Genomic DNA, 24,541 nt, shown 5'->3' with positions numbered 1-24,541 from the left:
GGCTCGGTGTTGGTTTTTACAGGTATGTACCAGCATGGTTTCAGACTGCCGTTTCATCCTTGGGTCCAGATGATGTTGGCTAAGCTGGGGTATGCGCCGGGTCAATATAATCCTAACTTTTGGATTCTTCTTCACGGGTTTTACATTGCCTGGTGGTTGGTTGGGTTGGATGAGCCAACCTTTGAGCAGTTCATGTATTTATACTCAATTTCGAAGCAACAGGGAAGTTTTGGCTGGGTACAAGCTAATTGTCGAAAGGCGAAGGAGAGGGGTTATTTTATCAGTCATATGCCTACTACTCAGAAGACCTGGAGGAACAAGTGGTGTTTGGCTTATGGTGGCTGGGAGTGTCCGCCAGGGAAGGTCATTGCCAAACATATTCCTACCCACTTCCAGTCTATAGGTTCTTGGCCCCATCCCTTAAGACTGAGTGTTGTTTTGTTGTGTTTCTCTTGATTTTCCATTGTTGCTTGTGCAAGTGTAAATGGCTGAGTAGTGTGTAACATTTGCTGCAGGTTCGGTGAAGTGGGGGTCTATCTCCAAGGAGCAAGAAGACGAGGTTGAGAAGGTGAGGTCGCTGTTGTCAGAGACCGAGCGTGAGTGCCGAAACTTGGTCACCCAGAAGAATTTGCTTGAGTCCGGACTTCTGCAAGGAAGTAAGTATCTAGGTTACTTTGGTTGTTTGTCTTCTGATTCCTTTTTATAGGTACTTAGGTCATCTTAGTTTTTGATGTGCAGTGGCAGGTATTGTAAAGGGCAGTACGAAGGTTGTGGATATTGATGAGGCCGAGATGCAGAAGCGGCTGAGAGAGTCTCGGGCCAAGACAGCGGAGAAGGGGGGGAGCCAGCCGGCGACTGGGAAGCGGTCCAGGGGTGATGATGAGGGGCTAATTGCCGACGTGCTGGGGAGGAGGAAGGCATTGGAGGAAGCTCACCGGAGTGTGATGGGGACGGAGCCTAGGATGCCTTCTTATAACCTGCAGGCGCCACCGAAGTTGCCCTTCGGTATTGATGATGTGTTTGCTGAAGGGGTGGAGAAGGTGGACTTTTTCAAGATGCGTCGGCAGAAGAAAGAGGCGAACCTAGCCATGCATCGTCAGGAGATACCTCTGGTGAACGTCTTCCTGGAGGGCGTGAAGAGTGACCCTGAGGCTTTGGCCAAGACGCAAGCTTCTAACTTTGCAGATCGGGCCCAGAAGACGATTCTCACGTCTGCTTATGTGAGTGAGCTGTTTATGAATTTGTGCTTATCTTTCTAGTTTTTTTTTTTTTTTGACTAATGATGCTTTGTGTTGTAGGCCTTTGGCGAGATGTATGTTAACATGGCTAAGGCAGATAAGGAGATTCAGAGGTTGAAAAAGCGTGATGAGCTGGCCAAGAGCAAGATGGCGGAGGCACAGGAGGCTATCCGAGAAAGGAATACCCTGCTGTTGCAGAAGGCGGAGTTGGCCAAAGAGGTGGAAGAGCTGAAGCGGTCGAAGGCTGAAGAGGTAGCTGCTGCCCGAGCCGAAGCGGCCGAGGAGTTCTGGTCGTCCGAGGAGCTGAGGAGCTACATCATGGACCGGTTGGTGGATGAGCAGCTTCGCTGGGAGAAGAGATTGGCGAGGTTCAACCCTTCGGTTGAGATCAAATTTGATACCAGTGGCCAGTCTCCAACATCTAGTCCTACTGCTGATGACACTACCGCTGTGCCGGAGTCGGAGCTAGGCCCTGCGGATGCCGCTTCTGCCTAGACTTGAAGGCGTCGTCTTCCTTTCGTTTGTATTTGCTATGTATGAACAATTTGCCTTGCTTGGGGCACGTGTATGTTGATTTGCTATGATATTACCTGTTGTCTTTTGATATCGGTTGTACTTAGCAAAAATGGTAATCATGTGATTGGTAAGAATTAGCCAAGGTCAGGCATTATATTAGATAAATATCGTAAGGCAAAAGGTACAAGAGATAAATATCAGTAAAACATGTTGTCCTAGGGTCGAGGTGTGTTTACTTATAGTAGTACTTGAGGTGGTCAGCATTCCAAGGATGAGGCAAGGTCTTGCCCTTGGGATCGCGAAGCTGATAAGTGCCGGGTCGGCAAACTTTTGTAATCTCATAAGGGCCTTCCCACGTGGGGCCCAGGGTACCTTCAGTAGGGTTCTTGGTAGCCAAGGAAACCTTGCGTATGACCCAATCCCCTGCCTTGAATGCACGGGGTTTGACCCGGGAGTCGTAGTACTTGGCGATGCGCTGTTTGTATGCGACGTTGCGCATGTTGGATTGGTCACGAAGCTCATCAATGAAGTCGAGGTTTAGTGCTAACTGCTCGTCATTGGTTTCGGCATCATAAGTGGAGGTTCGGTATGTGGGCTGGCCAATTTCCACTGGGGCCACGGCTTCGGTACCAAAGGACAGAGAGAAAGGTGTTTCTCCTGTGGAGGTACGGAAGGTGGTGCGGTAGGACCAGAGGACCTCTGGGAGTAACTCTGGCCAGGACCCTTTGGCTTTGTCAAGCTTGGTCTTCAGGGTTTTCTTGATGATTTTGTTCACAGCTTCGACCTGGCCATTGGACTGAGGATGGGCTGGGGAAGCGAAGCAAAGACGTATCTTGAGGTTGGAACAAAATTGCCTGAACTTTGCGTTGTCAAATTGCCGGCCATTGTCTGTGACGATGGTGTGGGGGATGCCGAAGCGACATACGATGTTCTGCCAAACGAACGTTTCGATGCGAGCTGCAGTTATGGTAGCTAAGGCTTCAGCTTCAACCCACTTGGTGAAGTAATCTACGGCAACAACTGCGTGCTTGACCTGGCCCTTGCCCTCAGGCATAGGTCCAATGAGGTCAAGTCCCCATTGGGCAAATGGCCAGGGACTGACCATGGGGGTTAATGGCTCAGCTGCGAGCTGTGGTATGTTGGCAAATCGCTGGCATTTGTCGCACTTCTGGGTGAAGGCCTGGGCATCAGTGTGAACTGAAGGCCAGAAGTATCCTTGCCGAATGGCCTTGTGTGCTAGTGAACGAGCGCCTGAATGATTGCCGCAGATGCCCTCATGGATCTCCCGAAGGACGTAGTTGCCTTCCTCTGGGGTAAGACATCGAAGGTAAGGAAGACTGAAACCACGCTTATATAGAGAGCCATTGATGATCAGGTATCGAGCAGAGCGATAACGAACACGTCGTGCTTCAGCAGGATCAGTAGGTAGTGTCTGGTTTTGCAAGAATTGAAGGATGGGGTCCATCCAAGTAGGGCTGTGATCAATGGTACAGATGAGTGGGGTTTGTGTGCTAGGGCGGTCCAGGAACTCGATGTGAATGTTTCGGCCGCTGCCCTGGTCTAAGGCCGAGGCTAGCCTAGCCAAAGCATCAGCATGGCTGTTCTCCGATCGTGGTACCTGGCTGATGAGATAAGCGTCAAAAGTAGTCAACATGTGGCGACTATGTTGAAGGTATGCAGTCATAGAGATGTCTTTGGCAGTGAAGTCCTGGTTGACTTGGTGAACAACGAGCTTGGAGTCACTGAATATTTGGATTTGTTTAGCGCCCATCTCCTTGGCTAGCCGAAGGCCAGCTAGGAGTGCTTCATACTCGGCCGCGTTGTTGGAAGCGTGGAATTGAAAGCGGAGGGCATACTCAAGGACAACCTTATCTGGGGAGATGAGAACAAGGCCAGCTCCACAACCATGGGCATTGGAGGAGCCATCCACGTACAATGTCCACGAGGGCTGAGTAAGGTCGAGGGTGCCATGGCTGGCGACGTGAACCAGATTCGATGGAGGAGTGGGCCCTGCAGGTATGACCTGGGGGGTGACCAATGCCCGGGGTTCTGTGAGCTCAGAGATGAAGTCGGCGACCGCCTGACCCTTGGTAGCTGGGCGAGGCTTGTAGTGGATATCGAATTCGCCAAGCTCGATGGCCCACTTGACTAGCCTACCGGAAGTCTCTGGTTTCTGCAGTACTTGTCTGAGTGGTTGGTTGGTTAGGACATGAATGGTATGTGCCTGGAAATAAGGTCTCAGGCGTCTGGCGGATACTACTAAGGAAAACGCCAGCTTCTCGATGTCTGGGTACCGAACCTCAGCATCCTGTAATGCCTTGCTAACGTAATGCACTGGATGCTCAGTACCTTCATGTGGTCTGATGAGTACAGAGCTAACCGCTGTAGCTGAGATGGATAGGTAAATCGTGAGGATGTCTCCGGGTTCAGGGGTTGATAACAAAGGGGCCCGACTCATGTATTCCTTGAGCTCGTTGAAAGCTTTGTCACACTCTGGGGTCCAGGTGATGTGACGCTTAGTGCCCTTAAGAGCTTTGAAGAAGGGGGCGCATCGATCAGTAGCCTTGGAGATAAACCTGGTGAGTGCTGCGACGCGCCCGGTAAGGCTCTGGATGTCTTTGACTGTCGTCGGTACCTTCATGTCCAAGATGGCTTGGATCTTCTCTGGATTGGCCTCAATGCCCCGCTGGCTGATCATGAAGCCAAGGAATTTGCCCGAAGCCACGCCAAAGGCGCATTTGGTGGGATTGAGTCTCATCCTATATTGCTTCAGGATGGCAAACATGGCAGATAGGTTAGGGATATGCTGATCAGCGGTACGGCTCTTGACTAGCATATCATCGACATAGACCTCCATGGTGTTGCCGATCAATGGGGCGAAGAGGCTGTTCACTAGGCGCTGATAAGTGGCACCAGCGTTCTTGAGGCCGAATGGCATTACCTTATAACAATAGAGGCCGCGATCTGTAATGAAGGAGGTGTGGGCCTGGTCGTCAGGGTGCATGAAGATTTGGTTGTACCCGGAGTAGGCGTCCATGAAGCTAAGAAGGGCATGGCCTGCTGTGGCGTCCACGAGTTGGTCAATCCTAGGTAGAGGGAAGCTATCCTTCGGACATGCCCGATTGAGGTTGGTGTAGTCTACACACATGCGCCAGCCTTTCTTTGGCTTCCTAACCATGACCACGTTAGCTAGCCAAGTGGGGTAGTCTACTTCTTTGATAAAGCCGATGCTGCTCAACTTGTCCACCTCCGCCTTCATGGCCTCGTATCTCTCTGGGTCGTAGGCCCGACGCTTCTGCCGAACGGGTCGGACTGCGGGATTAATGCTCAGCCGATGGGATATAACGTCTGGTGATATGCCAGGCATGTCATTGTAAGACCAGGCGAAGACCTCAGAGTTGAGGCGGAGGAAGGCGACAAGGTCAGAGCGAAGCTCTGGTGAGAGGGAGGTGCCGATTCGAACTTGCCGGTCTGGGATGTTGTCATGGAGAGTAACCAGCTCAAGGTCTTCCACAGGTTCGGCCAGCTGGGTGACAGATTCCTCCCTGGGGTCTTCAGGTCGTTCAGTGCCAGCTCGAGGAGGGGCTGGGGCCTTGGTTACTGCTAGGGCCTCACCCCTATGTTGGTGGTTGGTGGACTTCACTGCTGAGGCATAGCAGCTTCGGGCGCCAAGTTGGTCGCCGCGCACCATGCCTGTGCCATGGGGGGTGGGGAACTTTAGTAGTAACATATGAGTGGAGACGAATACCTTCATTTTTGCTAAGGCTGGGCGTCCAAGGATGACGTTGTATGCCGTGGGGCAGTTGACGATGAGGAAGGGAGTGGTGATCGTTGCTCGCTGGGGTGCTGAACCAATGGAGATAGGGAGGTGGATGCTCCCAATAGGCTGGACAACATCGCCAGAGAAGCTCACCAGAGGTGTGATGCTACGGTCCAGCAAGTGAGTAGGGACTTGGAGTTCGTTGAAAGCTTCAGCAAACATCACACTGACCGAGCTGCCAGTGTCCACCAGGATACGCCCAACATCGAAGTTAGAGATGTCCGCCCGGATGATGAGTGGGTCGTCATGAGGGAAAATGACACCACGCTCCTCTTCCTCGCTAAAGGTAATGGGGGCCCAGCCTAATTTATGGGTCTTCGGCAAGCGTCCCTGCTCGGTGCTGAAGACCTGGTGCGCATAGGTGGAGCGGACATAATGTTTGATGGAGTTATTGGAGGTTCCAGCCAATGTAGGGCCACCACTAATGGTAGAGATCATGTTGATCTGTCGTTGGTGTGGGTTAGGTGGGGCTGGGTGGTTGTGCACGTACTTGTCTAGCTTCCCTTCCCGGATGAGGCCTTCAATGATGTTGCGCAATGTGATACAAGATTCGGTATCATGGCCAGTGAACTGGTGGAATCGGCAGAAGACGCCTGTGTTCGGCATAGGCTTGTTGGGCGGTCTCCGAGGGGGAGGTTTGGGTATAATGGGGGCTTCCTGGACCAGAACATTCTCATAAGTAGTGTTCAACGTGGTGAATACCTCGAACCTGGGCTTCGGCTCAAAAGGGAGTGGGGCACGACCACCTGGCCTGGGAGGGTGGCCTCCGCGGGGCTGATGGCGGTTGTCGTGTCTGCTACGCTTCTCGTTGTTGAAGGTATGCTGGTGGCTGTCTTTCCTCTTAGGGTACTGGGTACCCTGGTGGTCAGGAACGGGAGCTGAATGGTGAGGTTTGGCCGGGGTGGGTGCTGAAGCAGATGGGGAATTACCGAAGGTGCTCCTCGACTGGTTGGCTGGGCCACGTTTGGTGTTAAAGTACTCGGCCGGGGTGGGTGCTGAAGCAGATGCGTGAATAGCTGCTTGCTCATGGGTCAAATATTATACATGTTTATATAATCTGTGTACTGTGTCACTGTGTTGCTTTTTGCTGACAGTCGAAAATTGTTGCTTTTTCTCATATCATTGATTTCATTCTGAATTGTTTTCAACTACTTACAGTGCCAGCACTTAGGGGAAAGGACTATGGCAAGTCGAAAATGAGTTATCCAGACTACACAGAAACTGCATCAGGTCTTCAGTATAAGGTCACCTACTGGAACATTAACCATACTTCCTTGTTTTGGTTAAATTCACAAGCTCTTCAGAGTGTTTTTTATTTTTATTTTGTGGTATCTAATGCAGGACTTACGACTAGGAGATGGCCCCAAACCCAAGGTGGGAGAGACAGTAGTGGTAAGCCACCCATTCTTTGAGGGCGTGCTTTGAAGTTTTTACTTGGGTTTTCACTTTTCATGTACTAAGTGGGAATCTTACATTCAGATAAGGTGTCTGTTTGAAATTAGTTTCAATTTGTATCAATGGATTTGTCTGTTATATGAAAATCTATAGAACGAACTTCCTTTACTTTGGATGGAAATTTTGGATGAAGTCAACATAGACTCATGCAGGCTTGCAAATGTTTTTATCTTCAAAGTTCGGTCGTTATTGTGGTTTTTGATATTTGGATGTGTTCCAGGTTGATTGGGATGGTTATACCATAGGATATTATGGACGTATCTTTGAAGCTCGAAATAAGACAAAGGGCGGTTCATTTGAGGTATGGAATACTTCTCATTCCTTAACTGTGGACTTCGTAGCGTTGCATGAGCTTAATTGACAGACTCCGTTCCATGGTTTCTCAAATGCAGGGTGATGACAAGGCCTTTTTCAAATTTAGGGTAGGATCTCAGGAGGTGAGAGATTTGTGAACTAATTCAACCAGACAATCTTGGTTGTTGCAGCTGTTTGTTTATTATTTCGCTTTGTGATTCTCCATGGTCTCATGTGTTTTGTCTCATAGTTTGTCCAACACTACATCAGAAGGTCGTTAATAATACAATATTGTGCAACTCTGTAGATTAGGATTCAGTTGGAACAGTGTGGAGGACAAATTGCTGTTTTAAATTGAACCGTAGATCTTGAGTTGTTCACTGGCTTGTTAGCATATAATTACTCAAATACTCGATTAGTGGGCTCTAATGGTGGTGTTTGGTCCTTGAATCTTCAGGTAATACCAGCTTTTGAGGAAGCTGTTTCAGGCATGGCTCTTGGTGGCATTAGAAGGTGCTGCATGTTTTTCTGTAGCATATAGCAGTTGCTTAAGGAATTTTCAAGAAGTTAGGTTGAATGAGCAGTTTAATACATCAAATATTATATGCAAATTTCACAATCTAGTTCACAGTGATGCAGGATCATAGTGCCCCCAGAGTTGGGATATCCTGAGAATGACTACAACAAAAGTGCACCGAGACCCACAACATTTTCGGTAATTCTTGTGTCCTGTTGGTGATTCTTGTAATGAAATTCTGCTTGTTCTTATAAAGGTGGAATGTCGATGTTTCACAGGGCCAACGAGCCTTGGATTTTGTGCTGAGGAACCAGGGGCTGATAGACAAGACTCTTCTGTTTGATATTGAGCTCATCAAGATCGTACCCAACTGAATTTCCTTTGAAATTCAACATTTCTCATAGGAAATTACTTAGCCGGCTATAAAGAATGCGGCTTATTTATCATGAGTTTATTATTCAGGATGCCAGAAGATATTGGTTAGCTGAGAAAAGCCGGTTTCTTTGATTATATACCATCAATCTCGAGGGAGAAGATTTCTTTCCATGAAGCCAAGAGTTGAAATGAAAATGTGTGGCAAGTAGCTAATTGTCTCAAGCCTGTCTTCTCTCTCTCTCTCTCTCTCTCTCTGATAAGCTTTTTGTTGTCTTTACTTTTCAAGTTTTTCACGCAGTACATCTGTATAGTGAAACATTAAATTGAATCACCTAAGCTGGCATTGTGGCGTTTTATGGAGACTGGACCTGTTTGTCCTTGAGGTGCAGCGCTTGTGCTGTTTTCATTTTCCTCTTTGTTTTCTCTTCGTAATGGATATGTTTTCGACCCAAAAAAGGAAAAGAAAAAAAGCTGGCATTGTGGTGCATCAACTGCTCCTCTACATGTAGCAAATTTTTTTTTCGAAGATAAGAGAAAACTAAAAACAACTGCCGCTAGTCCATGAAACTGGAGTAAATCTGAAGTCATGTCAGAAGCTACAATCTTCATCATAAATATGACACTAAACAAGACATAATCCAGTAAAAGTACGCATCATCAACATTTAATTGCAAAACGGGGAAGAAAATCAACACATACAAGAAGAGGGGGCAAAAACATCCTAGAGAACAATAATTTAAAACTGCTGACCACCTCACCAAAAAACAAAACCTGCTGACCACCCAAAAAAGTCATTGCCATTAATCGAAGGAGAGCTCCCGTCGCTTGTACCGCACCATCATCTTTCCCTTCACACCCACAACCATGGCATTCCAATCAATCTCGGGAAAAGGTGACACCAGCTCCAATTCAAAATTTCTCAGCAAATGGCTCCATATAGCCTTTATCTGCAAGTATGCAAAAGGCTCACCAAGGCATCCATGCCTGCCACCTCCAAATGAGATATATGAGAATGCCCCTGCCACCTTATCTTCTTCTCTCCCAGCAGCAAATCTCTCAGGATCGTACGTGTCTGGCTCCTTGTAAATATGAGGAAGCCGGTTGGCAAAATATGGTGATGTGGCAACTATGTGCCCCTTCGGGATGTCATACTCTTTCCCCTCACGGGTTTGTACGCTAAAATCACTATGCGAGCTTCGCAGCAGCATGATTAGTGGAGGGTGTAATCTCAGAGCTTCCTTGATGCTACGGTACAGGACATCCATCTCTGACAATATATCATGATCAACCTTCTTCCCATGCTTTTTCATTAGGTTTTTCTGCTCCTCTGACACAGCAGATAAGTATTCCTTGTGACGGAGGAGATAGCCCCCAGTCCAAGTGGAAGTGATAGAACTAGTGTGTTGCCCAGCAAAGAGAGCAGCAATGAGCAAGCCAGTGACCTCAGATTCAGTTGTTGGTCGGCCATTTTTGTACTTCGAATCAATGAAACATTGCAACATGTCATTCTCACACTGTTCAGAACGCTTACGGGAGTTTATGATGCTTGCAAAGATTTCTGAAAGCTTCTTGCGTGCCTGGTCACGGCGACGGTGAGCTGGGATGGGCAGGTATGGGAAGATGACACTAATAGGAAGCATGCCATTGTCAAGGTCATGGAACAACGCTGAAACATCATCAAAGAGTTTATCACGAACTTCGCGACCCAAGAGGCATCTACTGGCAGTTAAGATGATCAGATGCTCCAGCTCATACTTTAAGTCCACCTCGCCACTGTCTCCCCACTTGGAAAAGTAATCCTGCCAAGTACAGTTTGAGGACAAGGATTAACACAATAGATGTCCATTCACTAGGTATAAGTTTTCTAGAACAAGGTACAAGCACAAGTGAAAGTTCCAACAAGTTGTTTGAGACTTTAGAATAAAAAGTACAAGCATGTCTTTGTGTGGGTTTGTGCCTAAGTGTGTGCTTAAATTGAACAATAGTATATGAGGAAAATGATGAAAGCTTATGTTGCCCCAGACTTGCCAGCATCTAATTGATGCTTAGTGGCAATTTATTCTCTTTAAAAAATAATAAAAAAGAAAAAGAAAAAAAAGGAACCAGGTCCTAAAGGCTTCTCAATTGTTCCGATTAAGGAGCAATCTTTTTTGTTTGGTAAGTTCATGAAAGAGAAACACGTGCCAGTTGAGAAGGCCCTTCATCCAATCAACATTCCTAGAAAAACTTGCAAGTCCCAGGATATTAGTGTAGGCCATGATGGTAAAGAATTGTGACCTTGAGTCACATCTGATATTGCTAATTGCCTAAGAATACGGAGGGGGTCTTCTCCTAGACATATGTGAATAAATTACTAAACATGTTGAAGGCTGAAGCAGATTAGATAAACAAAAATATATATTCAATCCAAACACTTACCTCTGCTTCTGTAACCATCTGATCCACATATGCCTTAAGTTTATTCACCCTGAGAGCCTCGGTGAAGAACCGGAACTGCTCTTGCCGCACTGAGTAATCCACATCGAATACAACTCCGGGGCCAAAAGTGGGCACATTGAACTGGTAGACCTCCTGCTGGCTAAGATCAGATTCCGGGGCCTTGAAGAAGTGAGCAGAAACCTCAGGACCAATCAAGAAAGTGATCTTCTTGTTAAGTAGGTTCAATGTGAATACACTCCCAAGCTTAGGGTACTCTTCACGAAGCATCACAATGGGACCTTTCAAGAAACGGAGAAGTCCCCCAATCACAGGCCACGTGTTGACCACCGGAGGGAGACGCTTTCCAGATCGGGACATCAAAAGCCATGAGATAAGCTTGGCCACCACTAGAGTGGCCAAAATCATCAGACCCACACTGAAAAACTTGTTATCCACATCCATTGTCACCATAATTTGGTGCAAGTACAGGGACCTAATCGCAAAATTCACACACAAACTGTAGAAAATCAGCAGCTTTTCAATGACCACCAATTCCGACGGAAACACAAACAGAAAAATTACTTTTAATAGTAGATTTGGATGAGATCTAAGTTTGAGCAGCAAGCAAAACCAATTTATATAAATCCTCCGTCTGGTTGCTGGAAAATTGAATAGAAACTTCGATTTTCACGGCAACCAAACAAGGCATGAAAAGAAAACTAGAATCCGGGAAAGAAATATATCAGATTGATTTCAAAGCTGCAGTAGAAAGAAAATGCATGACAGAAAATAAACACAAACAGCAATGGCTATTAATTAGAGAGATATTAAAATAATCATTAAGGATGAAAATTTGAGATAAGAAGCAGCAATTAGGGTTTTGTACCTGATTGCAGATTGGAACGCAGAAAGGATAGGAGGAGAGAGAGAGAGAGAGAGAGAGAGAGAGAGAGAAAAAAAAAACCAGTCAAGGAAAACACCAAAGCTAGTCCAGTAGTGAAGTGAAATTAAGTTTTAAAGGCTTAAGATTTTAAAAGGGATTAAAATTGAGATGAGCCGTGAGTGGATACAATACAAGTCTCTCTCAACTCTGGTTAGTCCGCTTCCACTAAGATTTTAAATATTAATTATTTGTTTATTTTTGTATGGGTAATTCAGATTAATTTCCATTATTAATACTAATATTTAATCTCTCATTGGTGCTCCTAATCTTGTATGGAAAACGATACAAGTGTAAGGCTGCGCTCGTTGGATCTAGAAAACGGTGGGTCTATGACAAAGGTAGTTTGTCGTACACGTGTTTGAATTTGATTGGTGCTGGGAATTTTATATGAATTTACCACGTGCCATGCCAAGTTGGGTAGCAAAGGAAGGGGACGAAAAGACAGAAACAACAAAACAAACTGAGGTTTTATAGATCAGAGCGGAGGGGCGGAGAGTGCATGGCGGGACAGAGTAGTTTGTTTCAGCCTGTCAGGACAAGTGGACTATCCATGGGTGAAGGGAGATTCTCCCCTTATTATACTTTTGGGCTTTAGCCCGAGGACAGTGAATAATAATGCGGATCGGTTTTGCTAGAGACAATCGTACACACAATAATGCAGATTAGTTTTGCTAAGATCAGTTTTGCTAGAAACAGTCGTAAATGAAATAATGCGGATTAGTTTTGCTAGGATCAGTTTTGCTAGAAATAGTCGTACATGAAATAATGCGGATCAGTTTTGCTAGAGATAGTTGTACACGCAATAATGCGGATCAGTTTTGTTAGGGACAATTGGACACGCACAAGCAGTTTATTTTTAGTCACAAATGTAATGTGAATTCTACATGCATCAACAAGTGACAGTAAACAATTTGCATTAAGGCCACTTCCAGCAGAGCCCGCAAGCAAGGGCTGGGGGGCTGTTTGTGCCCAAATTCGGTTTCTAGCAGCAGAGGTTGGCCCGGGCAAGCTGTGGGGACCACGAGCCTGGGTTGGTTCGAAGGCAGGGGGAGCTCGAGGGCTGGTGCCACGTGGTGGCTTCTCGGCTGTCAGATTCATTTTTGTCCTTCAATCCAACGGCAGAAAATTTTTTCTGCAAAAAAATATGAAAAAAATTCAAAATTTTTTTTTAAAAATACCCAAAATTTGAAATTTGAAACAAAAATTTATCTAAAATTAGAAACCCAAAATCTTGTCCAAATTAATTATTTAGGTAAACAAATTTGTTAAAAAAACAAAAAAGTGAATAACATTTGCCATGACAACTGCTGGAAGTGCATTTTACTTTTTGCAAGGGCAGGCACTATTCATGTGAATAATACTTGCCCTAGTCCCCCCTTGCCATGGCAAGGGTTTTACTGCTGGAAGTGCCCTAACAAGTGACAGTAACCAATTTGCTTCAACCGCCCTGGGTGAACTATTCGCGGTTGGGCTAGACTTTCTACTGGCCTTGGCAAATTTGAGCTCATGTTGCAAGCTTCGGGATCTTCAGGTATAATTGCAATCTTGGAAAACATAAGTAGCAAATGGAAGGAAGATTACATTTCTGAGCAGGTGAGATCCGACACATTAGAACCAATTAAGAGAGAAATTTGAAATTGGGAATGAAGAATCGAGACAGATAAAATTAAACCAGTAGAGCGAATAATTGATGTATGTGTTCTCCTGGAATAAATTTTCAACTAAAATATCCCAGAAACAAATTTAACTAAAAGCTTTATATAATCAAGAAGCCAGGATAGCACAAACGGTTTGGCACTTTGTAAAACTGCTTCAAGTGTCCAGCCGAACCGAAAAGCAATACAGAGGACTGATTACTTCATCCTCCATCAAGATCCATTGTGCAGGAGGTGTTTCCAACCCTCGGATAGGGATGTCAATTCTCATCTTTTACTTTCTTCCTTGATTCACTATGATGACCTTGTCCTGAGGACTTAGATGCACTGTGACCTTGTCCTAAGGAACTGATTCCACTATTACCTTGTCCTAAGGAACTGACTGCACTACCTCGTCCTGAGTTTTGGGAAGACCGGTTCATGGACCTACTAGGTTCGGGTGTATGCCTTTTCTTTCGATGTTGTGATTGCTCGCCAACACTATGTATGGAACTTTTAGGTCTGCTACTATGAGTGGAGGCTGAACGTCCACCTGCTGATTGTGAGTTTCTCGGCACAGAACTTCGTGTAGGAGTTGCAAAATTGTTGGAAGATTGGGTCAACACTCCAGACGGTAATTCCTGATACATTTTTTTCAATCTTTTGGAATTTAGTCTTTCTTTGAGCTCACTAGGCTCTGGGTAATGCACAAAAGAAACTCTCCGTGAAATCTTCCCAGCTGCCAAGATATAAATCATTTCAATGTAAGATAATAAGACACCTCAAAGACCATTGCCAGTGAAGACAACAAAACAACAGCAACAATTGTAATAAGAACAACTTTATCAAGAGACAAAAACAAAGAAAAGGGTCAAATAAAACTGTATTTTATCATTTCAACCTACCATGACTAAAATGACCATACAGCAAATGCAAGACTTAAAATTAGACCTTAGTAACAGAACTTCACATGACCAAATAATAAAACTAGCTATAATCACCTGTACTTGTTTGGAAAATAACATGTATTGAGAATCTATACACGAACATATTCTGCTAGCATGTGAGCCCAATGTCAAGTTTTTAGGAACAGATGGGACACGAATCATGAATGTATAGCAATTAACACAACTAAATTCAAGTTGGTTGTTGAAGTTTTGAAAGAACATCAAACTGTGATACCAAGGCTCAGTCCCAATTTTAAAACATTAATAAGGAACTGAAAGGTAAGCATAAGAACCAAAGTTGAGATTAATATATGCCCAGTATAGGTTTCCAGTGTACCAATTTTTGTGCCCGATGCAGAAGATACAAAAACTGTAGCCTTTTGCTCAGCTGCACTACTGACCACTTCATATTCTTTCCCTGAGAACATCAGAAAGATCGTATCAGTTATCCATAGTAAATAAGAAATCAGGCATTGCAGGGTCATATAGAAATTAGCTTCTTTGGATATGAAATCACTTAGACAAAAGAAAAGGGTATTCAGAAGAGTTTGTCTCTTCTATTAACAAAGTTTATGTATAATTACCGGACGGAGCCTCAAAACTGCCCAACGTTCCATCATTATGAAGCTTGAGCGACAGTTCTACACCATTAAAATCAGGATTCTGCAATACCCAATAATCATCAACAAAATTCAATGACTGGCAAAGATCAAAATAAGAAACAAAAATAGCACTAATGCTAAATTCTAAGGACATGAGCACTATTTTTCCACCATAAGGACCTGAGGCCATGGAAGTCAGTTCTGGACAGCTAGTTAAGGTTTTCCTTGAACACAAATTGGGTCATCAACTAGTTCAGTGTAAAACTTCTTCCCAGATTAAAAAAATTCACTTTCCATAATCACTCCCCTCTCAAGAGAGAAAAGCACAACACTAAAATGACTTCGGCAGATTATTAAAGCTTGCATCTTTTTGGTCTTTCTCTTTATACTGAAAACTTATAAACTGGCATTGATACAAAGTATTAGAAAAGAGCCCCCCACCCAAAAAGCAACATACTTGATCTTTAGGCAAATCAATGAGCCAAAGCTCTGTGGAGTCGGTCACAGTGAAATCGACAAGTGCTTCTTTAGTATTTTCGTGAAAATCTGGTGGAAGTTTGTAACCTTCGTCCTTAGCATCTGCATCCATTTTTCCTGCCTCCGTCTACCTCCCAGCTCAGTTCACAAACTCACGCAGTGCCTCTGCAAATAAAAGAAGAAGAAAAACCAATATAATCAACTCAACCCCAGTTCAAACCTTTTGTCGAACACCATAAACCCAACTACACCGATTAGAAAATTTCAGATTGAACAAGCTTAAACCCCAGAAGTACAAGAAGAAAAGGAGTACCTGCGTAAGATTGAGCGGCAAAGAAACAAGGGACTGTTGCAGTGCAGTGTTTGACGCAAAACTTTTGCGTTTTTTGGCCTTGTGACCCGCCCTAGCCCTAAGGAAGAATTACAGAACCCCCAATCCCTGTTTTGACGAAATCACCCCGGCACGTTTTGCTTCTTTTTTTTTCCGGTCTGAGCCACGTTTTGCTTCTAATTATTATTATTTCGGAAAATTTGAAGTAGGTAAATTGGGCGGGCTAAACCCAAATAAAACCCAACTTGAAATTTTGAACCTTGGTCCCATTGTAATGGGCTGAGTTTGATATGCGAATTTGGCCGACACCAGACCCCAACCCGCCCTATATAATCACATAGATTTATATTTTAACAAAAATATTTTTTCAATTGCACTTCAACCTGACCTGGATCAATTCAAGCAACCTCACCCTCAATTAATGAAATTAAGGGGGATTTATTCAATTGAGATTTTAATAGATTGTAATGACAAGATTTTAATGTAATGGATTTCAACCGGATTTATAATTATAAGATTTTACTTATGATTTTAATGCACTTAGGATTTTTTTTGTATTCTCCAAAGTAGATTTGCCCAAAGTGTGAATTGGATTTGAGTTAACCACGTTCGCTCAACCCCATGACTTTTTTTTTTGTCGAAAAAATGAACTTTTATTGCAACACAACACAATTGAGAAACCAACAATAGAAATACAAAAGCATAAGCAGAGGCTAGAAGCTACATCCAAAGCCACCAACACCTAATGCAAAACAGATAGCCCCAGAAATAACTGAGTACACCTTAAAATTAATTGAGTACACCATAAAATTAACTAAGTACACCCTAATATTTTAATCAAAATGTAAAATTAACTAAGTATACTTTATTTAATTACCAAAAATACCTCTAATACACCCTAATACACTCTATCACACAACACGCCAGTGCCAATCATAAACCAAGCTCACTTTTTACATGAATTCGTCCCATCTTTTCAGATTTTAGGTTCGCATCAAAATCTTTAATTTCATAAGCTATTGTGGGAGTAGATTTGCTAGCTCCTTCAATTCAAAGCTTGATTCTTGTAAATCCTTGTGATTTTCTTAAAAATATGTGGAGGAGACTTAAACATCTTTGTCAAATTACTAGTGAAATGCATCATCACCAGACCAAAATCCTTGAGAATTTTGGATGCTTCTAAGTTAGAAGAAAAGTTTAAACTCTGGGATTTTAAAGTCACCCACTTCAACTTTATTGTATGGATATGTTGAGCTAAGAAGTCAGACTGGAACAAACTTTTTTATTCAAATATATGGCTGCCCATCTTTCACATCAGGAAGAATCAAGTACATGGAGAAACACCAACACTTGTCTTTCGCCATGTTTGTAAAGAAGCTCTAAGCCTTTGAAGCATCAAAGACCCTTAAAATTATACGAAAACTTCTCTACGTTTGATTACTGTTAAAAAAAAAACACCTTACACCTTATTAACGTTTCTTCTAGATTGTGGGTAAGGCTTCTTCTTTCTTTTTTTGTTTTTTCCTGGTCCCAAACATTTTGGGACAGGGAAATAGAAAAAATATTTAGCCATGTGCACTGTACGCGCAGCAGCTACGCATATAAAAAAATTATTATTATTATTATTATTATTATTTTTTAAAAGCCTCTTTGAGGCATTAGACTTCAACTCCTTGCAAGGAAATGTCTACAATGAGCAGGAGATTCTGAAAAGAAAAAAAAAGCATTGAAAATATAATTTTTCTCCAAATAAGCTTGTCTACAAGGAAAGAAGAGCCATTGGAAAATGCCCATTAGAAGAGGCAATATCATCTCTCTTGTTAATGTTTCTTTATCGTCTCTCTTATGAAAAGTTTTTTTTTTTATGTACAGTCGAAAGCATACAAAAATAGTGGAAAAAAGAAGAAGTATGAGAGCATATATGAGAATCATGCATAGGAAGATGAGATTTGTTATGTGATTTGGTATTTATATCACACACTCTAAAGTCTCACACAATACACCATTTAATGAAATACCTCAAAATCAGTAAGTTTTTGAATACCACGGTACTTTTTCTTATCTTTTTTTTTTTTTTAAAGATGATACTTTTTCTTATCTTTTAAAAAGTCCTAATTGAATACCATCAGACTTGTATTGATTATTTAAAAATCCTAATTGAATACCACCATATTTTAATTGATTACTTTAAAATTCTAATTGAATATAACTGTACTTTTAAGCTTCAAAACAATCCATTAAAATCACAATTGAATACACCCTCCTAAAATCACAATTGAATACCCCCCCTAAGTTTCAATTGAGATCGTCAAGTAAGAATTTGGACTAATAATCAAATTAAAGTCTTAACCCAGCCGCCTCAATGTGAGTTTTCAATATTTTCTACTACACTTCGAAAAGTTTTCATATATTTGTAATTTTTTGGCAATCTTATTTAATTCACAATTCACATCTAATACATATATTTATTTACTAGTTAAAACTTAAAAGCAATAGATGGCTAATGTACGAAAGCGGTATGTAACTTTTTTTTATTTATACAAGTAATATTAGAGAGGAGGGTTTTCTTACACACACTATCAAGGTGTCATGGGGGTTTCTGCTAAAGGTGGGTATTCAAACAGGAAAATTGGAAAACCAAGCCGAATTGGTCTGGAAAAAAAAAAACCCGAAAAAACAGAGTTGACCAAAAATTGTACCGGGCCGAATTAAATCGATTGTGTATTTTTTAATGTGTTGCTATTTCCACCCTCTTATCCTATTTCCCCACCCACTTTATCTTCAAAATTTTAAAGAAAAATTTATCCCTTTTGTAAAATGACTTATAAGGTCTTTGAGAAAAAACCTCAACTTACGTAACCCATCTATTCTCCTAATCCCTATTTTTTTCTCTCATACAAATCTCCGTTTCTTCTACAACCTAACAAGCTATGAAAACTCATTTATCACTCTCAAAGATACTGCCAGATTAATCACTATTCTGGGGCGAGAGTTTTGTTTTACATGGGAGTCCTCTGGTAATCAGACAAAAAATCATGTCCTGTTTGGGCCAATGAGTGCTACTGTGAAGAGAAGGAAAGAGCTTACGTTTGACAATGCAATTCAAAAGGATAAGAAGTTGAAGAAGAATAATATGAAAAGGTTGTTGAATTTGTTTGGGTTATCTTTTTTAATTTTTTGCTTGAATTAATAAATAAAGGGTATTTTAGGATTAATGGTGGGTGGAAAGATAGGATTGTATTTTTTTTTTCAAATTTACATGGTGGGTGGGAAAATGGGACAAGGGATAGAAATAGCAACACTTTTTAAAAATTTATTTATAAAACATTTAAGCCCAATGCTAAATTTCTAAGCTCATAATTAATCTTTCCCCAAGTCCAACTCCAATTACCTCTCTTTTGCATGAAATTGGGCCATTTGTGAAATTTTAAGCCCCAAAAAATAAAATTTTAGTTGGATTTTGTAAAAAAAAAGTCAAACATTAAAATAAAAATAAAAAGGATTACAATCCAAAACCCTGAAAAACTAGAAACCGAACCGATTTTATAAATTTTTCCAACCAAATCGGATTGGATGAATAGTGATGGTTCTGGTTTGGGGTGAGCACCAAACTGTGCCCATCCCTAATTCCTGTAAGGCAATGTCTTTTTTTACGAGTTTTTATCCAAAGTAGCAAAAATTTGCCCCATACTTTCATAAATGTCAATTTTTATAAATAAATAAAAATAAAAAATAGCAGAAAACTTAGTTAAATAGACTTAAATACCCTCAAAACTAACCCACATAAACTTAAGAAGCAAAGTTACACCCAACAAGAAAAAAAACTGAGCTCGAAACCATTGAATTTTCCAGCCATGGCGAGTACCAAAGTTCTAAGGATTATGACAGAGAGGTTGAGCTATTTAGATTTACTGCTTTTCTAAAACAAATGTATTTGGGATGTCATTTATGTATTGACAATCCTAATTGCTAATGGATATACTTTCACTGGTATCACTATAAGAAAAAAAAAGCTACACCCAACAAGAAGACCTTAATATTACTTTTGCAAATAAGCCTAGCTGTTGGGACGCAGGGCAATTTGAACCAGTGTATGATGTGAGGATTTTGAAGGTTTACAATTTGTTTGTCTTTCAACCGAACCAAATCCATAGCATGATCTTGTCATTTTAGATTTTGTAATCCGAAATTTGTCATCTGCTTCTTGGTAAGCCAATAATAAAGTTGTAGTTTTGGCTTATGGACTACGTTTCCATGGGTATCTTTGAAGTTTGAGGATCAAAACTAAAAGTTGGCTTAATTGTGTGTATCTATTTATTCAATTATAATTAGATGATTTCTTCATTTATGATTTGGCTCATTTTTGTTATAAATGATCTTAGGTGGGGCATTGAAAAATAGACAATAATATAAATTACATTCCCGAGTGGGTCTAAAAAAGAGTTCGAGTTGTGTTAAGTCACATCTAAAATGCATTTGAAAATTTCCGAAAATTTCTTAGAGAGATGATGATGACTTTTACCTAAGTATTTATGTAGTGGTAGATAGCAACTCAATTAGATTAGGGTCCAATTCCAAACTTTCATAATTTGATCACCCTATTGGTGAGCTCCATCGATCCCATTTTGAGTGCTCTAGATAGTAGAGAGATTAAAATAAAAGGAATGAGTTATTTGCATTATCTTTTTTTTTTTGCTTGGAATTTACATTTGATTCATTGTTGATGTCACATCAAACCCTATCGTCCAACGTCCATCTTCCTTGTTGTCCTTTTCTTCCTTAAAGACTCGGTTGAATTGAGTTGACACTTGACCCACAACCTGGCCACTCATAAATCCTGTTTGGTGGACCATAGGGAACTAGGAAAAAGCAACTTAACAGAGCAGACCATATGACATTTAACGATGCATCAACACCTTCGAAAGATATCGATGGCTACCCATATTTTTCACGTTCAAATGCCAGATAGTACAGCTGAAAGCTATGGGGTGAGGTGATCAAATTCAAAACCAAGCTAACTGGGCTAGTTTGGTTTAAATGATATGGAGAAAATGAAGCAGTACGGCCTCTCATTCAGCAGCAATTGCAGTGTGGCTGTTTCACACACAACCTCCAACACAGTCGGCCATTAAATGCATCCCCCTAATCTCTCTCTCTCTCTCTCCCTCTCCCCTACCCCCTCTGTATTTTTATTTCAAATTTTTTTAGTACCATTTATTGCCTTTGGATCCATTTCTATAGATCTTCACGTGTTGGTTGGATCTCCTTTATTATTGACGCTGCCCTTTTTGGTCTAAAAATCATATCACTCGCAAACCTACAAGATTAATTCTTTCTATCTACACAGTTTCAAGCTTCAATCTTTCAGACAGTTCCTCATGTGTGCATAAGGGTTTAGCTTTAAGGGTGGGAATTAAAATCAGGGTATGATTCTTATGAGCATGTGGGGGGTGTGTTCTTTTCTGTTTTTAAATTGGTTGTTCATGAAATATGTAGGACTTTGCAAGCTCAACAGTTCAGAGATCATGCATAACATGCCCTCTGTATGACTATGAATCAGCCGTATATGATTCTTTTTTAGTAGTACTTTGTTTGTTCTTTGTCGTTTCATTTGTTTGTGAGTTGAATTAATGATTAGTTTCAAAGGGTTTGGAGACCATGCTTCACATATTCACATGTTCTGTCCCCTCTCTGTAATCCACTCCATTAGAAAATGGAAAAGATTTCAGAGTGTTCCCAAAACTCTGTATTTTCAAGTTACCATAGATTGCTTGCTTCTCAAAGTGGAGGATTATAGTATTTAGGTGTGAAGAAATTGCTTTGTTCTAAGCTCTAGAGTTTCATGATTTCATCTTTGTTTATGGTTCACAAGAAACTCTTCATTTTTTTGTTGTTGTGTAAACCTACTTTTGAGTTTTGATACTCATTGTATATAAAGCATATACCATAAAAATATTGTGGTTGTGCAGGGAGTTAGAAAATGGGAACCAGAGAAATCAAGTCACCTGAAGGAGGGCTAGTGACACCAGCTAGTTTAGATGGAAATCCTGACTCAAATCACAGAAAGAAGCTTGGACTTTACTTCATTGAATCCGATGACAGACGGACGGCTTTCGGACGGGGTTATACTGGAGGAACTACACCAGTTAATATCCATGGCAAACCTATTGCTGATCTTTCAAAAACGGGTGGTTGGATTGCTGCCTTCTTCATATTCGGTAAATAAGCGTAATTTTCATATTTTGCTGTATAGTTCTTAATTTGGTTGCTTCCAAAGTTGAGGAAAAGAAATCAATATCCTCTTTCAGCTTAGTCCAATAGATGCATTGATCTCAATCAAAGTACTTTTAATTTGTCCAGGAAATGAAATGGCAGAGAGAATGGCTTATTTCGGTCTCTCAGTGAACATGGTGGCCTTCATGTTCTATGTTATGCATAGGCCCTTCAGCAGTTCATCAAATGCGGTTAACAATTTCCTTGGGATATCACAAGCTTCCTCTGTCCTTGGTGGGTTTCTGGCTGATGCATATCTTGGCCGATATCGGACAATAGCAATCTTTACAACCATCTACCTTGCGGTAGGTAGCCATATATGAACATATGAAATGTTAACAAGTTAATTACTTTTCCAATCATATGCTGAAGCTACAGAGTTCTATATACTGGTCTTGCTATGTTGTCTTCAATTAAACTCAATAGTGAGCTGATAATTTCCACATTTTTCTTTCTCTATTTGTTTTCATGGAGGGCTTGACAGGAATAACCTTATGTGCTACAATGGACATTTTGGCACCAAAACAAGACCATTGTGATCAGCTGGCCCTCCTTTTGGGCGAATGTGAGCCTGCAAAACCATGGCAGATGATGTACCTCTACACTGTTCTCTACATAACTGGATTTGGAGCTGCTGGTATAAGGCCATGCGTTTCTTCTTTTGGGGCAGACCAGTTTGATGAAAGAAGTAAAGATTATAAGTCTCACCTGGATAGGTTTTTCAACTTCTTTTACCTTTCTGTCACCATTGGGGCAATTGTGGCCTTTACTGCGGTAGTCTATATCCAAATCAAACTTGGTTGGGGATTTGCCTTTGGGTCACTGGCATTAGCTATGGGCATATCAAACTTGGTATTCTTTATTGGTACCCCTCTATACAGGCATAGACTTCCAGGAGGCAGCCCTCTAACGCGCGTTGCTCAAGTTTTGGTGGCTGCATACAGGAAGAGGAACGCGCCTTTTTCTAGCAGTGAGTTGATAGGCTTGTATGAGGTTCCTGGAAAACAATCTGCTATAAAGGGCAGTGGAAAGATAGCTCACACCAACGATTTTAGGTATCTTTTCGTTTACTTTTTACTGCTCTTTCTGAGTTACATATGTGAGATCATTTTAATTCCTTGTTTGTTCCACACTAAATCCTACTTTCGGCTTTTCAAAGCAAAACTTATTATTATGTTCCGTCTCTTCTGTTGTATAACATCTGATGTTTTCTGTGTTGCAGATGTTTGGACAAAGCAGCTCTGCAGTTGAAGGAGGATGGTGTAGACCCAAGTCCTTGGAGGCTTTGCACTGTGACTCAAGTAGAGGAAGTGAAGATCCTTTTGAAACTTATTCCAATACCAGCTTGCACAATAATGCTGAGTGTAGTCTTGACAGAGTATCTGACTCTCTCAGTCCAGCAGGCGTACACTTTAAACACCCATATGGGTCAACTTAAACTCCCAGTAACATGCATGCCAGTGTTTCCTGGCCTCAGCATATTTCTTATACTGTCCCTCTATTACTCTACATTTGTTCCGCTGTCCCGGCGCATCACCGGTCACCCTCATGGAGCTTCTCAGCTTCAGAGAGTGGGCATAGGCTTGGCAGTCTCAATCCTATCTGTGGCATGGGCTGCGATTTTCGAAAGGTACCGAAGAAAATATGCAATAGAGCATGGATATGAGGGTAGTTTCTTAAGTGCAATGTCAGACCTCAGTGCATTCTGGTTGTTGATCCAATATTGCCTCATTGGCATAGCTGAAGTGTTTTGCGTAGTGGGGTTGCTAGAATTTCTATATGAAGAAGCCCCAGATGCCATGAAAAGTATAGGCTCCGCTTACGCTGCTCTAGCCGGGGGTTTAGGTTGCTTCGCAGCCAGTATATCGAACAGCATCATCAAATCTGTCACAGGAAGCTCAGAGAAGCCATCTTGGCTGTCCCAGAACATTAACACTGGCAGATTTGATTATTTTTACTGGCTGCTCACAGTTTTGAGTGTCATCAATTTCTGCGTTTTTCTATATTGCGCACGTAGGTACAAGTACAGGACAGAGCAGGGGGTTAAGACGGAGAAGCAGGTTCTAGCCAACATAAAAGAACAACCCCTCAGTGGATAGATAGCATTAATTGGATGAAATGTCGTTTTCCCACTATATTCCCAACTTTTAATTTTGCTACTTGTTTGAACAAAACTCAGATTTACAATAAGCAAAGCAGGAATTACAGTTTGTGTTTAGCATCAAAGGTTGGTTATTTGGCAACAAGTTGTAGTTGCATTTAATCGTCACTATGTCAACGAAAGGTTACTTGTTTTTTAACAGAATATTCAATTTGAAGTGCATAGGAGTAAGGGTAGGGGGATGAACCGATACCCCTTAAAGATTGGTTGGTCCAATGGACTAATCTCATTCAATTCACTGCTGTCCACCCACCTTTTTTAGTATAGAATTACAGCTAAAATTTGGTGTGCATTATAAAGAAAAAATAAAAAAAAGAAACGAAAAACCTACCATTGCCTACCAGATTTATAGGACGGCTACTTGATTATGGGAAAGTATCATTAAATTGGCAGGGCCACTGGTACCTAAAACTTTGATCAGCTAGACAATCTATCTGTAACCACATGTTATGTTTGTGCTCAAATGCCATACTTGGAGCTTGTGCAGACCAAAAAGATAACTATACCGAAAGGATCACAAACATAGCTTGCAATGTCAAT

The 24,541-nt window shown here is 41.8% G+C and overlaps 5 protein-coding genes across 8 annotated transcripts; 3 read left to right on the top strand and 2 right to left on the bottom strand.

The window, feature by feature from the left end:
* Window positions 1–272: 272 nt before the first annotated feature.
* On the top strand, window positions 273–1,816 carry LOC148297735 (uncharacterized). Its single transcript, XM_088256086.1, has 4 exons — window positions 273–403; window positions 516–656; window positions 739–1,220; window positions 1,299–1,816. The coding sequence occupies exons 1-4, from the start codon at window positions 289–291 to the stop codon at window positions 1,731–1,733; spliced, it is 1,173 nt and encodes a 390-aa protein (XP_088112212.1). The 5' UTR covers window positions 273–288; the 3' UTR covers window positions 1,734–1,816.
* Window positions 1,817–6,738: 4,922 nt separating this feature from the next.
* LOC110768707 (FKBP-like peptidyl-prolyl cis-trans isomerase family protein) lies at window positions 6,739–8,575 on the top strand. The gene is made up of 7 exons (XM_088256091.1): window positions 6,739–6,818; window positions 6,916–6,966; window positions 7,250–7,330; window positions 7,422–7,466; window positions 7,781–7,836; window positions 7,963–8,038; window positions 8,119–8,575. The coding sequence occupies exons 1-7, from the start codon at window positions 6,771–6,773 to the stop codon at window positions 8,212–8,214; spliced, it is 453 nt and encodes a 150-aa protein (XP_088112217.1). The 5' UTR covers window positions 6,739–6,770; the 3' UTR covers window positions 8,215–8,575.
* A 227-nt stretch (window positions 8,576–8,802) lies between these two features.
* CYP51G1 (CYTOCHROME P450 51G1) lies at window positions 8,803–11,705 on the bottom strand. Of its 2 annotated transcripts, none has more exons than XM_021972548.2 (3): window positions 11,520–11,705; window positions 10,634–11,150; window positions 8,803–10,014 (listed from the first exon to the last, which is right to left on the bottom strand). In XM_021972548.2, exons 2-3 carry the CDS (start codon window positions 11,102–11,104, stop codon window positions 9,016–9,018), a joined length of 1,470 nt encoding a protein of 489 aa, XP_021828240.1. In that variant the 5' UTR covers window positions 11,105–11,150; window positions 11,520–11,705; the 3' UTR covers window positions 8,803–9,015. The 2 variants fall into 2 exon arrangements, with proteins under 2 accessions (XP_021828240.1, XP_021828239.1); XM_021972547.2 differs by having other exon boundaries at window positions 10,634–11,126; window positions 11,520–11,704.
* Window positions 11,706–13,220: 1,515 nt separating this feature from the next.
* On the bottom strand, window positions 13,221–15,727 carry LOC110768708 (mediator-associated protein). Its single transcript, XM_021972551.2, has 5 exons — window positions 15,550–15,727; window positions 15,217–15,401; window positions 14,742–14,820; window positions 14,495–14,575; window positions 13,221–13,949 (listed from the first exon to the last, which is right to left on the bottom strand). The coding sequence occupies exons 2-5, from the start codon at window positions 15,346–15,348 to the stop codon at window positions 13,492–13,494; spliced, it is 750 nt and encodes a 249-aa protein (XP_021828243.1). The 5' UTR covers window positions 15,349–15,401; window positions 15,550–15,727; the 3' UTR covers window positions 13,221–13,491.
* A 4,727-nt stretch (window positions 15,728–20,454) lies between these two features.
* On the top strand, window positions 20,455–24,066 carry LOC110768685 (Major facilitator superfamily protein). Of its 3 annotated transcripts, none has more exons than XM_021972516.2 (5): window positions 20,455–20,701; window positions 21,537–21,785; window positions 21,928–22,145; window positions 22,315–22,895; window positions 23,063–24,066. In XM_021972516.2, the coding sequence occupies exons 2-5, from the start codon at window positions 21,548–21,550 to the stop codon at window positions 23,937–23,939; spliced, it is 1,914 nt and encodes a 637-aa protein (XP_021828208.2). In that variant the 5' UTR covers window positions 20,455–20,701; window positions 21,537–21,547; the 3' UTR covers window positions 23,940–24,066. The 3 variants fall into 3 exon arrangements, with proteins under 3 accessions (XP_021828208.2, XP_021828207.2, XP_021828209.2); XM_021972515.2 differs by having other exon boundaries at window positions 20,456–20,991; XM_021972517.2 differs by lacking the exon at window positions 20,455–20,701 and adding an exon at window positions 21,006–21,371.
* Window positions 24,067–24,541: the final 475 nt, after the last annotated feature.

This window comes from Prunus avium, chromosome 1 (assembly GCF_965620075.1).
Source record: "Prunus avium chromosome 1, drPruAviu1.hap1.1, whole genome shotgun sequence".
Classification (NCBI taxonomy): domain Eukaryota; kingdom Viridiplantae; phylum Streptophyta; class Magnoliopsida; order Rosales; family Rosaceae; genus Prunus; species Prunus avium.
The sequence above is the reverse complement of the archived record's forward strand: the minus strand, read 5'-3'. Positions and strand labels throughout refer to the sequence as shown.